At 44.4% G+C, this 12,471-nt stretch overlaps 2 protein-coding genes across 2 annotated transcripts; both read right to left on the bottom strand.

Annotated features, from left to right (window-relative positions):
* Positions 1–447: 447 nt before the first annotated feature.
* txnipb (thioredoxin interacting protein b) lies at positions 448–3,380 on the bottom strand. Its single transcript, XM_076986833.1, has 6 exons — positions 2,903–3,380; positions 2,610–2,685; positions 2,367–2,514; positions 1,715–2,074; positions 1,291–1,590; positions 448–1,202 (listed from the first exon to the last, which is right to left on the bottom strand). Exons 1-6 carry the CDS (start codon positions 3,156–3,158, stop codon positions 1,188–1,190), a joined length of 1,155 nt encoding a protein of 384 aa, XP_076842948.1. The 5' UTR covers positions 3,159–3,380; the 3' UTR covers positions 448–1,187.
* A 3,451-nt stretch (positions 3,381–6,831) lies between these two features.
* hjv (hemojuvelin BMP co-receptor) lies at positions 6,832–8,891 on the bottom strand. The gene is made up of 3 exons (XM_076986839.1): positions 8,757–8,891; positions 8,030–8,517; positions 6,832–7,601 (listed from the first exon to the last, which is right to left on the bottom strand). The coding sequence occupies exons 1-3, from the start codon at positions 8,845–8,847 to the stop codon at positions 7,008–7,010; spliced, it is 1,173 nt and encodes a 390-aa protein (XP_076842954.1). The 5' UTR covers positions 8,848–8,891; the 3' UTR covers positions 6,832–7,007.
* Between the last annotated feature and the right edge of the window lie 3,580 nt (positions 8,892–12,471).

Here is a 12,471-nt window from a genome sequence, read left to right as displayed (position 1 = left end):
TCTCTTTTTCTGATCATTCTCTGTGAACCCTAGAGATGGTTGTGTGTGAAAATCCCAGTAGATCAGCAGTTTCTGAAACAACCATGACACGTTCAAAGTCACTTAAATCACCTTTCTTCCCCATTCTGATACTCGGTTTGAACTGCAGCAGATCGTCTTGGCCATGTCTACATGACTAAATGCATTGAGTTGCTGCCATGTGATTGGCTGATTCCTCATTTGTGTTGAGCAGTTGGACAGGTGTACCTAATAAAGTGGCCGGTGAGTGTATACAAATGATTCAATGTCATTCAAACACCATTGTGTGTGTCCGTGTCTCTCCTGCCTTTACCACACAGTTCCAGACTGCTGCCATCATAAGCACAACACAACACTAAATTCTGCTGATCCTGAACACCATTTCTTCACATGAGATGATGCCGTGTAAAAAAATCACGTCAGGCAAAATTGTCATTATAGTTTTATTTATGAATGTATAACTTGCCCTTAAAGGGGGATTTAAAAAAGTGTTCTATATACAACAATTCTTACATTCTGTCAGTACTGAAATAACAGCCAGTGAAACATATGTGAAATACAGCTAGTTGCTGATATTCTCAAACACATTATTAAGCAAATTTGTAGAAGAAAACCACTTGCACTATTATGTACATTACTAATAATTAAAGTAACTTATGTTTAATTTCTCAATGCAGAAAAGGCAAACCAATCACTCTGATACAAAGTTATATGAAGTAAACAAGTGCATCACCCAACTGTCCTCTGAATCTACCGGACAAAATGAAATTAAAATGCACTGATATTGACTGATGTTAACACAACTTCATTCCCATCTGGAATGACTAGAAAGCAACATTATACCAATATGGCAAAGCTCAACTTCAATCTGAAAAACTCTCAGATCTCCAATACTGAGGATACCCCAGGACAAAGAAAGTAGACTGTAAAGTCTAATGATGTTCTTAAGGAAACTCATTCTGATATAACTTAACACAAGCTTTGTTTCAACACAATGACCTAACGACACCAAACCTAGCAACAGTAACAGTAGCACAGGTCAATCTGCCAGACCATCTTCAACTTCTTAGAGTGTTGACGATGTTTCTGCAGTCTGGATTCAGGTCTCATCATCGTCATCATCGTATCCTGAAGATCCGTCAGCTGTTTAGGCAAACTGGAGGGAAACATCACTGGTCCTCCACCTGCAAAACAAGCGTCTGCTGTCAGCTTCACCTGTGTGCACATGCCAGACATCCTGAGCTAATGTGGCAAACCAAGAAATCTGTCCACCTCTGTATAAGAAGGAGGCGGTGTCCGGTGGTAATCTGCACGCATGAAGATGGGGCTGTAGTCTTCGTCGTAGTCGCCCAGGAGCGGAGTGAGGGGGTCGTCGAGCATGCCGAGAGGAGGAGGGATCTGGCTGTAGCTGGGCGGGGCAGAGGGCAGGGAGGGGTGGCTGCTGGAGGCGGAACTCCCCGTCTGGCTACTCATGCTGCTACAGCGACTGGCAAAGCCGGTGAAAGGGATCGTCCCTATGACGATCGGCAGCTCCAGGGTCAGTTTCTCGCTACCTGGGATGTGCACATACACCTGAAACCACAGGGAGCAAAGCTGAAAGGTTGTGCACAGATTTACAGACACGTGACGTCGGTCAAGGCCCGACTGTATGCGAGCTCATAGTCATGGTGAAAATGGAGTTTGCACTGGGCTTTACCATCAGCGTGTAGTCCACATGGATGATGTCACAGCCCCGGACGGTGGGTCTCAGTTTGGGCACACGCAAGCTCTTCCCCTGCCACACGTCACACATGCCGGAGATGATGTGGTCGCCCCTGACGGCCGAGATCTTTTCCCGGAGCACCTTGGTGCGGCCGCTGGCCAGGTACGTGTGAGTGGCGATGATGGCTGCTTTGGGAACGACGATGCGGGAGCAGCTGTTCTCGAACTTGGCGTCGATGCAGATGTGTTCGCCCTCACAGTAGCCCTGACGGTCGATCCTGGCCACCACGGACACGTTGCCGTCAGGAATGAACATGCAGGTGAGTTTCTTTTGCTTCGCACCCGTGGCTGGAGACTGGGGGGAGAATGTTGAGGTTTATCGATATTAGAATCACTTTCTCATTTAGAATCACACTTTCTCATTTAGAATCACACTTTCTCATTTAGAATCACAGTTTCTCATTTAGAATCACACTTTCTCATTTAGAATCACACTTTCTCATTTAGAATCACACTTTCTCATTTAGAATCACACTTTCTCATTTAGAATCACACTTTCTCATTTAGAATCACACTTTCTCATTTAGGATCTCACGCTCCCATTTCCCTCCCTGTAACAACATTAACCAGGTTCTCTGCTGTCTCACCGTAAGGACAGAAGTGTTGACATCAACCGGCTCCTCCACTTCAAAGTACTTTTTGCACTCCAGATCAGGCTGGGTGGACCTCTCCATTACGGCTCTGACATAGTACTGAACAGCCCCAAATTTGCCTTTATATGAGGATACCAACTGTCTGTTAAAATGAGAAAGTTAGATTACATAACAGACCTAAAAGTGGAACAGGCAGCAGAATCCCTTGACTGTACCAGTGAATGTGAGGATACCTACCCTGCTTGGGGCAGCTCAAAGCCAAACATGTACTCATATCTGTTCCCAGGTCTCAGGATTACCGAGCCGTCTAAGTCTGAAAAGCATCGGGACGTGGCAGAGTTATTTGCAATGTTCCATCTGTGCTGCAATAAATCCACAGGACCTTTTACAACCGCATAATGAAAAGCTTAAACGCTTCCGGAAAATAGTAGAAATTGGTAAATCTATAAAGTAATGATCATTTTACTAGTAGTTCATACTAATATACTTTAGAAAGTTCATAAATAGCTGGGCCATGGTAACCTCCTTACCCGTGGCTTGTTGGTCAAGGTGAAGATGGTCTTGATATTTCAGGTAGTCTATTTCCTCCCGACAGCGCTGTTTGCCTTTGCTGTATTCCACTTTGGCGCAGCCGATTCCGAAGAGCTTGATGGCAGCGACTCTGGTCACCTCTGACACCTCCACGATCACTCTCCCCGAAACCTTATCTCCACTCGAGTACACGGATTTACTCGGATCACGGAACTCAATCTCGAATATCTTTGGTTTCTTAGTCAACATAACCATTCTTGCTTTTAAAGGACTTCTACAATAAAAAACGGAATTTATATTTTTAATAGCAGTTAGAATTGCTGCTTAAATTAAACCTCAAATACTGAAATACTGAAACACTTCAGTTCAGTTGTGAATTGGGTTTTGTTAGCGTGAGTCCGTCTGTGTTAGTGGGTCTGTGGACACTGAGTGGGTGGGACGGTTATATATGCACCAGCCCTGCTGCACCTACAGCACCACCGGTACCTGCGCGCTGGCCCTACACGTGGACAGCGCGTGCAGTAGTGGATCACTTATTTAACATCGCTCTCATTGGACCAGCCCCTTGTTTTTGTCTCCTCCAACCAATGAGTGAGCGCGGAAGGCGCGTGGGCTGCGCGTGTGTCTCCGCCCCTCGAGGAGGGGAGGTGCAGGATGGGTTCATTGTGGAGGGGGGTACCGGTCCCTAGATGGACACACAACCCACGGGTCCATCTCTGGGCATATTCTACACACGCTAACTGAAAGTAGATTTCATGTTTCGAAGTGCTTTAACCAACATCACAAGTGTCTCGTTTAACTCCAGACATGAGCGACCCGGTCCGACTGGTCTTCAGTTACAGGGCACTACACCCTGTTCAAACATCTCAACATCTCACATTTGCTTTTCTGAATATAGGTTGTACATTTCGTTTAACTATTCAATCATAAAAATAAGAAAAATCAAACACCTGCATATTTTATGTCGTCTTGAACCCATATCAGTTCATTGAAAGTTCTCGGCTGTATTTTGTCATTTAAATTCATTTTGTGTGTCTTGCATCGCGTTGGTCTTAAGCCCAGGCACTTTGACACAGTGACCCGAAAACGGCGAGCATGGGTCGCTGGACGTGAGTGATGTGGAAGTCGGGGCTATAATTAAGACTGTAATTAAGACTACCGTATAAACGAGGTTCTGCGTAAACACACCCAACCAAAAGACACACAGAACCTTCTTCACGGACTACAGGCCAAAAAAAGATTCAGCAATTGTTGCTTCACTGTGTCCGACCAGCGTTCTTGTCAACAGAGATACGAACACGTACATGGGACGCACGCCACCTGCTCTAGTCTGATCAGATGAACAAATTCATCTAATCTGGTAGTTATACCGCCACCTAGCGAGCGACCCGTGAAACTCCTCACAAACGCGTTACTGCACGTCTATCCAGGCCCACACGCCCCACCTCAAACAGGGGGTAATGTGTAATGCTGTCGCTGTAATGAAGTTTTCTCACTTAATAGCATAAAATATTGTAACTTGCCATTCAATTAATATGCAAAATCTAGTAAGCAAAAAATGACATTACTTTGACATTTTTATGTTATTTTTATGTTTTTTGTTTTATTTTAGGATTTTGAACTTTTGACATACAACCACTAACACATTTAGGAAAAGTTACTTACATAAATGCTGTGATTCAAATCCAGATATTTAAAACACAGTAACCAGTGAGGCAATAAAGAAGGTGTAAACAAGTTAAAACAGTGCAAAAAGTAAATAAATTACAATAATATAGATAAACATAATGAGGCATGAAGAAATGTCAAAACTCATCACTCAAAATCTAAGATATTAGATAGGAAATTACTAAGATAAAGTTTATCCAAATACGGTCATTTATACAATTATCAATAGGGGGTCAGCTACGGATTCAATAACTCTAAAATTGGACTCCATATATTGTACTATTTCTGTGGGTTCCCTGATACCTCATATCTGATACCTCATATCTGATACCTCAATCAATCAATCAAAGTTTATTTGTATAGCGCTTTTCACAACACATGTTGTCACAAAGCGCCTTACAGGATTTAAAAAGTTAACAATACTATGGGTCCAGAACCCTAATGAGCAAGCCAAAGGCGACAGTGGCGAGGAAAAACTCTCTAAGATAGTGGGGAATAGGAAGAAACCTCGGGAGAACCAAGACTCAAAAGGGAACCCATCCTCCATTGGGCGGCCCGTTAACACACAAATTACACAAAATACAGACAAATACACAAGTCACACACAAATCACAAATACCTCATACCTGATACCTCATATCTGATACCTCATATCTGATACCTCATATCTGATACCTCATACCTGATACCTCATATCTGATACCTCATATCTGACACCTCAGATCTGATACCTCATATCTGATACCTCATACCTGATACCTCATATCTGATACCTCATATCTGATACCTCATATCTTAGTTGTTCAACATGGAGAAGTCCAGTTAGTTCCTTCAGCCAAGCTTCAAAGTGAGGTGGTGATGCACCGCTTAGCAACAACCATCCCATAATCTACTGCTGTACAGGCATTACGGTCCATACCTTCTAACATGCTAGAGGACCCCAGTAAAGCCAAAATAGGGTCGGGATTTAAATTTACGTGTAGTGCAGCAGAGTACCACCTGAAGATTGAGCACCAAAAACTACTGAGTTTAGGCCAAAAATGATGGTCAAGTGTGCTAGGAGTGTCTCCACATCTATCACAGGCAGGAGAGGCTTGTGGGGAAATTCTATTTAATTTGGCCTTGGAATAGTGTAGTCTATGTATAGTCTACGTGTAGTCTATGTGTAACTCATTTTTATGTTCTTCAGGTCTGATGGGTCTGGTGGTGGGCCACGGTAGACTAGTGTAGTGAGTCCAGAACACGTTTTTTATGAACTGAAAAAGGTGGGTAGTAAAGATGGTGGTATCTACAGCTGCCCCTCCTGTACACCTGTTGTACACACTGTGCCTTCGTGTGTGTGTGTGCATGCGTGTGTGTGTACATGTGTGTTTGTGTGTGTATTTGTGTGTGTTTGTGTGTGTGTGTGTGTGTGCCTTCACTCACAACCTCATACTGGAGAATGTGGCAGTAATTAATGACCTGCAGTTGTGTCATGGATGTAACATGTGGATGGATGATGCAGGATCTCGTGAGCTCCCACAGTATCTGCAGAATTTCTGGAATCATCTGTACATACAGGTTACAACATACAAGCCCGTACATGGCCAGTCAAACACTCTTAAGTCAGGTAATGCAAAACCCGGTGACCCAAGAACACAATGACCCAACCCAAGTACTTAGACTACACTAATGTAGAGCAACATTTCTGTGTTTTCAGTAGGGTTCCTACTTACCCACAATAGGATCCCCCTATTTCTCTCTACAAAGACAAACATGTTAATTGATATATGTAGGCCTAGTTTGTCCCAGTCTGTTTGCATGCACATCACATAAAAAAATATGTGACAATGCTATAGACAGTTTTATAACATTGTTTAAAACAACTCAGTCATATCAATGTGTTTACATTAAGATGTATATTATTAACAATGTTTGAGGATTCTAACATGAAATGAGACAAGTATCATATTAAGCATATTAAAAGCATGTTAAAAGATCATTTAAACATTTTTATTAATAGAGTAATGTACATTGAAATATATAATGCAGAATTCATTCCCTATGAGACAGTTCCAGACTGCCTTTCAGAGTTCATAATGAGTATGTTAACATTTTCAATGAATTCTTTCAGGCATATTAATCATAATACCTTTAAATATTTCTATCCCATGTACAGTCTTTACTCTTCAACGTAGATATAAAGGCATATATATATATATATATATATATATATATATATATATATATATATATATATATATATATATATATATATATATATATATATGTTTTTAAATTAATTTGTTAGCTGATATTTCAGGGTGCATATTGCCACAGTTCCCTGGCGTATGCAGGAAAAAACGTCGAAGAAGATGAACTTTAAACAGTCTGTAGTGAACAAGTTATTCAAGATTCTTAAGAAACAGCTGCAGTATGATTGATATCAGCCACGGTTCACAGTGCGGTTGTCAGAGTGAGGAGGGTCAGTGTCCACAGCGCGGCCAGCCGGGGCCTCACGCCTCCCGCCGCGCCCGCCCGCAGGTGGACCTTCTCCGGGTCGCCCATCATGGCTCGAGCGTCCTGCAGTGCGTGGAGAGCGGCCAGGCTGGAGTTCACGTCCCTGGTGGCGAGCACGTCGAAAAGGCAGGCCTGGTAGTAGACGTCCCGCGCCGGCAGCAGCGCCGAGCAGTGTGCGTGTGTGTCGGGCGGCGCGACGGGCCGCTGCAGGCGCTGGGACGCGGGGCAGCCCCACACGCACAGCTGCAGGTCCTGCTCGGGCTCGTGCGACTCCACCACGGCGCGCGGCGCGCGCACGGACAGGCCGAGCGCGCGCCCGCTCTGTCGGACCACCAGCGTGGTGCCGATGTGCGCCGCACGGATCTCGGCGTGCAGGCCCGGCGCTTCGGTGCGCACCAGCAGGCTGTGTTGGCCCCGCCGCTCACCGCTGCTGGTGGAACCGTCCACAAACGCCGGCGGCACGTTGTTCAGCTCCGCCTGGTATATCTGCTGCTCCGCGCACTCACGGCTGTTCTTGAAGATGATGGTGATCTAGAGGAGAGCGCAGCGTTACTGCAGGACCTGGAGCTGCTGGACACCATCACGAAGATGGGACAGTGTCACAGTGTCATCAAGAGTGTTTCACTGTGTTTCATTTAGCCACCAGCACAGGAGAAATAAACAGTAAGAAGAATACCAGCATTACTAATGATGTCAAACTAAACCTGAATTATTTAGTATATATAATTATAAAAGGCACATTAATGGTGTATTAGTCAAAATGTACAATCTAATAGTCTCCCTAGTCATTAGAATTTAAATGTTATGTCTGATGCAGAAATAAATGAGACAAACATTCCACTATTAATTTTGATGCTTTGAGAGATGTTCTATAAAATATAGCTCTATCTGAACCTTTGATGTCAAACCCCAAGCAGCCTAACATGTATAGTGAACTAGGGATGTGTTTCATGTCAAACCTTGGTCAGTGCCGTGGCGGAAGAGCTCCCTCTAGTGGGCGAGCTGGTGGCTTGTATGTACAGGTACTGGTTATCGATAAGCGGCCAGGCCCCGGCCACGGCGCACGTCTGGAACTCGTCGGCGAAGGTGCGGACGTGCGGGTCCCCGAACACGGCGCAGTGCAGGTACTCCGGGGCGCGGCTCTCCCGCCGCACGTAGCCCTGCTCGTAGAGGCACGCGTCCCCAGACAGCGGCGCCTGGGCCGGGGGGCGCGGCTGGGCCGTGGGGCCCGCTTTAGGGCAGCGGTGCTGGATAAGCAGGTCCTCGATGCCCTGCACGGCGGAGTGGTAGGCCAGGTCGCCCCGGCAGGCGCGGGCGGTGCGGCGGGTGCAGAGCGCGTAGGAGCGCAGCGCGCTGCAGTAACCCGACGTCTCCTGCCTGCCGCCCAGGTCCAAGGTCACCGCCACGAACTCGGAGTTACACCTCAGTATCCGACAATTGGACACCACTGTGGATGAAGATTAAGACGAATACGAAGACTAAGTTAGATACTCGGGCGATAGATACTGTATATTTGAGTGCTGGTGAATGCGTGAGAAAGATCATTTCTATGTGGCCATGGAAAGACTGTACAACCAAATGGCTGAAGTGGTTTTTATTAGACTAATTTATGTCAAGCATCAAATGTCATTTGATAATGATTACAATCTTATATGTAGTCTGCACGACCAGATGACGAAACTTTACCTTGTTGAGGTAAAAGGACTGTCAGCAACAGTAGAATGAAAATGAACTGTTTCCACGTGGTGTAGTTAGTGCAGACAGCTAGTGTTCCCATTCCCACCCATACAGACAGCCTCAGCAGGCTGCTGGGCTCCTCACGCAGACACAGTTGTTCAGAGCACTGAGGTGCACTGCACATAATAACCACACGAGGGAGACAAATAACATAAAATAACGAAGACTAACAACGAAGACAGTCCTAGTTAATGAGTAAGAGTTAAAAAGTATCATTTAATTTCAATAACAATCTATGAAATGTTTTATTAAAATACCCTTAGTTATTAGAAAATTTGATTGTAATTTTAGGGTAACAAGCAACATTATGAAACAATTACGAATTATCATCATATCCTCATGCCATGTTATGTTGCAGGTGATATATTACTGTACTTTGTACTGACTGGGTGTCTTTATTACCTTTTTTGCCAGACTGAAGCTTTGGATCTTAACGTAGAAGCTTGTCCAGATGAATCTAAGCTTCAAAACCCATCAAGTGCACGATGACGTCATAGGTCCACTAGCTTTGCTGGTCAAAGGAGAACATAACAGATATGAACAGTAGATCATATCCAGGGCTTGACTAGTAATGTTTTAGTTACCTAACAAGTGGCCTCAGTGTAGGAAAAAATGTACAAATTATACATATGATGAACACAGAGGTTGTCCACTATAACAAGATGTTAAATACACATTATACTTTAGATGCAACTGTTTATGATTGCACTAAATGCAACATGCTTCAGTAATATTAAAAACAGCCTGATCTTGCTTAAGAGACTTTGCTTCTGTCGAAAGAAACACACTGCTGTTTGGACCTTTGCTACTTTTCAATTATTTGCAGAGTGGAGAGAGTAAACACGAAGAGCTCGCCACTCAGAAGCCCTCTACCAGGAGATCACACGTTCTACCAGGAGATCACACGCTGTCATGCGAAGTGTGTCCAACCAGTGTGTATACATATTAATTCTGTTAAAACTAAAGAAATGTTCTAACACAGAGGTCCTTGGGCTGGTGTGGCCTTCCACTTCCACACAAACACAGATGTCCACCAAGTAGCCGCTGCATTCCACAGGTGGCCCAGGCTTTATGGTGGGGTCTCATTTATTTTGGGGGGATTTCCACAAACACACAAACGCTGGTGGAATGTGTGTGGAAGGTTCTCCAATAGTGCTGTGCCAGCTGTGACGTTTCTTCCAGTCGACGGGACAGTTGCAGGGTCAGAAGTAATGGGGGCAGTTACAGGGCAGAAATAGAGGGCTCTAAATATACCCCAACCCCACGGCAGCCTGTCCCCTCTGAAATAGCTGGGGCAGAAGGCCCGGGGCGGGAAGGCAGGTGTTGGAAATACAGCGAGCTTCCAACCTTCTCCCACACGGGCTATCTTCTTCCCTCGCCAATCTAATTTCATCTAGTGTCCCAACGTGCAGAATAGCTCAGCTATTTCAGACACAATCTGCTACGGAGGATCACTGTGCTGGTAAGCACCTGTAAGTCGTGTATTCTCACAATTTTCCTAGCCAGACATTGCTGGAGGTGTATGGGTGTGTTGAAGGGGCTGGTTCTGGTTTTGGTTCTGATTCTGGGACTGGTTCTGGTTCTGGGGCTGGTTCTGCTGTTTTACAGCAGCTGCTTGTAAACCTTTAAACATCTACTTGAGCAGATACAGTTTCATTACCCATAATGCCAGCTTTAGACACAACAATGAAATGTTGAGCTAGCAAAGTGAACATCAGAATTTTGCTGGGGAACACTGGGGGTTTTCTCCCTTTGATTCACAGGTGCACCTGAACACACACACACACACACACACACACACACACACACACACACACACACACACACACACACACACACAAGCACACACACATTACTGTAAACTGACCCTTTCCGGAACCCTCCTTTACCCTCAACAGTTCCCTCCCCCAGCCCAACACTCACACACACTTCTAAAAGTATGACAGAAATCACGCTGTATCTCTGTCATAATTACTTTGTAGTGGTTTGCACTTGGCTTGATTGATGGACCACGTGTGGACCAGATAGATAGTAGGATTTAAAATGATTTAAATGTATTTTCAGTTTGCATAGCTTGTTTGTTGAGATTAAATACCCTGTACCATTATAACAATACTATATCTCTTATATGTTTCACAATAAATGTCACGTGAAACAAGATCTATTAACTCTGGATCATTATCGTGTTAAATGAGGCTCTGCATTGCGTGAAGTGAAATTATGAACGTCACTTTCCTACACTAACGCCGGGGGAGCGGGTGGCCGGTCGTTAATATAGGATTCACCTTAAAATGGAGCATGAAGCTTTAGGCAACCTTGTCCAAAACAGAGAACACACACCTGTCCAAAACAATGACCAAGAATCAGCTACCTACAATATCTACAATACTCAAAAAGAAGAAGACTTCTGAGCATAGTTCTTTATCTAATATTTTCTTCTTTCCAGAAAAACCAAAGGCCTGATCAGTCTTGTCATATAATTTAAATTATATATATTATATAAAGATAAATAACTTACCTCTGTCGGTTGAATACTCCGTTAAATCAGACGTCCAGTCACTTCATATTGTAGAGAAACGTTCATGAAGACACCAGAGATCATTGTGATAACTCGTCCCGTTATCCGTCTACCTTCCCGCATGCTGAGATGTTTGACTGAGTTCCTCCAGTTCCTGCAGTTCCTGCACGCGCGGAGCACACCTGCCACTGCGCTCACAGGAGCGGGTGGTTCTTCAGCGCAGCTATTTTAAACCCACCACTCGTTCTCCATTTGGGAGCGACATTTCAAGGGCTGCTGTTTGTCAACAAACGTCATCTTTACAAACAATGCTGGCCAACATTTTACTCTGAATAAATGCACATGCAACTATTAGCGTAATCAAGCGTGTATGGACATCTTTATTGTAATGTTTTGATCTCAATTTACTTCATCTAGGACGATGACGGTGAATTTTAAAGACGAATAAAGACTCCATCAACATTTAGTCTGTTAACCATGTGGGTCCAGTTTTCAGTATATGAGAGAAATACCAGTTTGGTGTTACATGTGTGTGTTTGGGGGTGTTTACCTACGGACCAGCGGACTAACAAACATTAAGTCTGTTTATTTATATTGTTTCATTTAATTGAAATTCCAACTGAAATGGTCATTGTCCACGTTTGAAATTTTGTTATAATTTTTTATGGTAATTAAGCAACAACTATTTACAACTGAAGCTACTTCATTGAGTCGGCGCGAGACAGTGCGAGACAGAGACAGAGCGAGGCGGCGCGAGACAGCGCGAGGCGGCGCGAGCCCTCTCCTGATTGACTGAGTGCGCAGCTGCGCTGCATGAACCTGTAACAGGTGTGTGTGTGGCGTCACAGTGGAGGGAGTTTGAGGCGAAGCAGGGAAATGGAGGCTAGCGTAAAACATCAGGGAGGTGTTGGAATAAAACATCATTAATTAAACACAAAAGGGGCGTTATTATAAATTATAATTCATTAGGCCCTGCTAAAAGGTTCTGATAGTTAAACGCGTGGATATGTGACACTATAGTCCCTACTGTACTAGCGGGTTATGGTGGCGCATAACTCACTGGACACACACACACACACACTGGACACACACACACACACACACACACTGGACACACTCACACAGTCCCGCACACACTGGACACAC

The sequence above is a fragment of the Brachyhypopomus gauderio genome, unplaced genomic scaffold, assembly GCF_052324685.1.
Source record: "Brachyhypopomus gauderio isolate BG-103 unplaced genomic scaffold, BGAUD_0.2 sc49, whole genome shotgun sequence".
NCBI lineage: Eukaryota > Metazoa > Chordata > Actinopteri > Gymnotiformes > Hypopomidae > Brachyhypopomus > Brachyhypopomus gauderio.
Note: the sequence above shows the minus strand (reverse complement) of the source record. Positions and strands in the feature narration are given on the sequence as shown.

Bases quoted from the DNA above. Each gene is read 5' to 3' on its own strand.
- txnipb (XM_076986833.1), bottom strand. From the start codon at position 3,158: ATGGTTATGTTGACTAAGAAACCAAAGATATTCGAGATTGAGTTCCGT. The intron at 2,686-2,902 runs GTAAGGAGGTTA...GATGCTTTTCAG, and splicing joins CCTTGACCAACAAGCCACGG to ACTTAGACGGCTCGGTAATC. The intron at 2,515-2,609 runs GTAGGTATCCTC...TCATTTTAACAG, and splicing joins TTTGAGCTGCCCCAAGCAGG to ACAGTTGGTATCCTCATATA.
- hjv (XM_076986839.1), bottom strand. From the start codon at position 8,847: ATGGGAACACTAGCTGTCTGCACTAACTACACCACGTGGAAACAGTTC. The intron at 8,518-8,756 runs GTAAAGTTTCGT...CTTCATCCACAG, and splicing joins AGTCCTTTTACCTCAACAAG to TGGTGTCCAATTGTCGGATA. The intron at 7,602-8,029 runs GTTTGACATGAA...GCTCTCCTCTAG, and splicing joins CCGCCACGGCACTGACCAAG to ATCACCATCATCTTCAAGAA.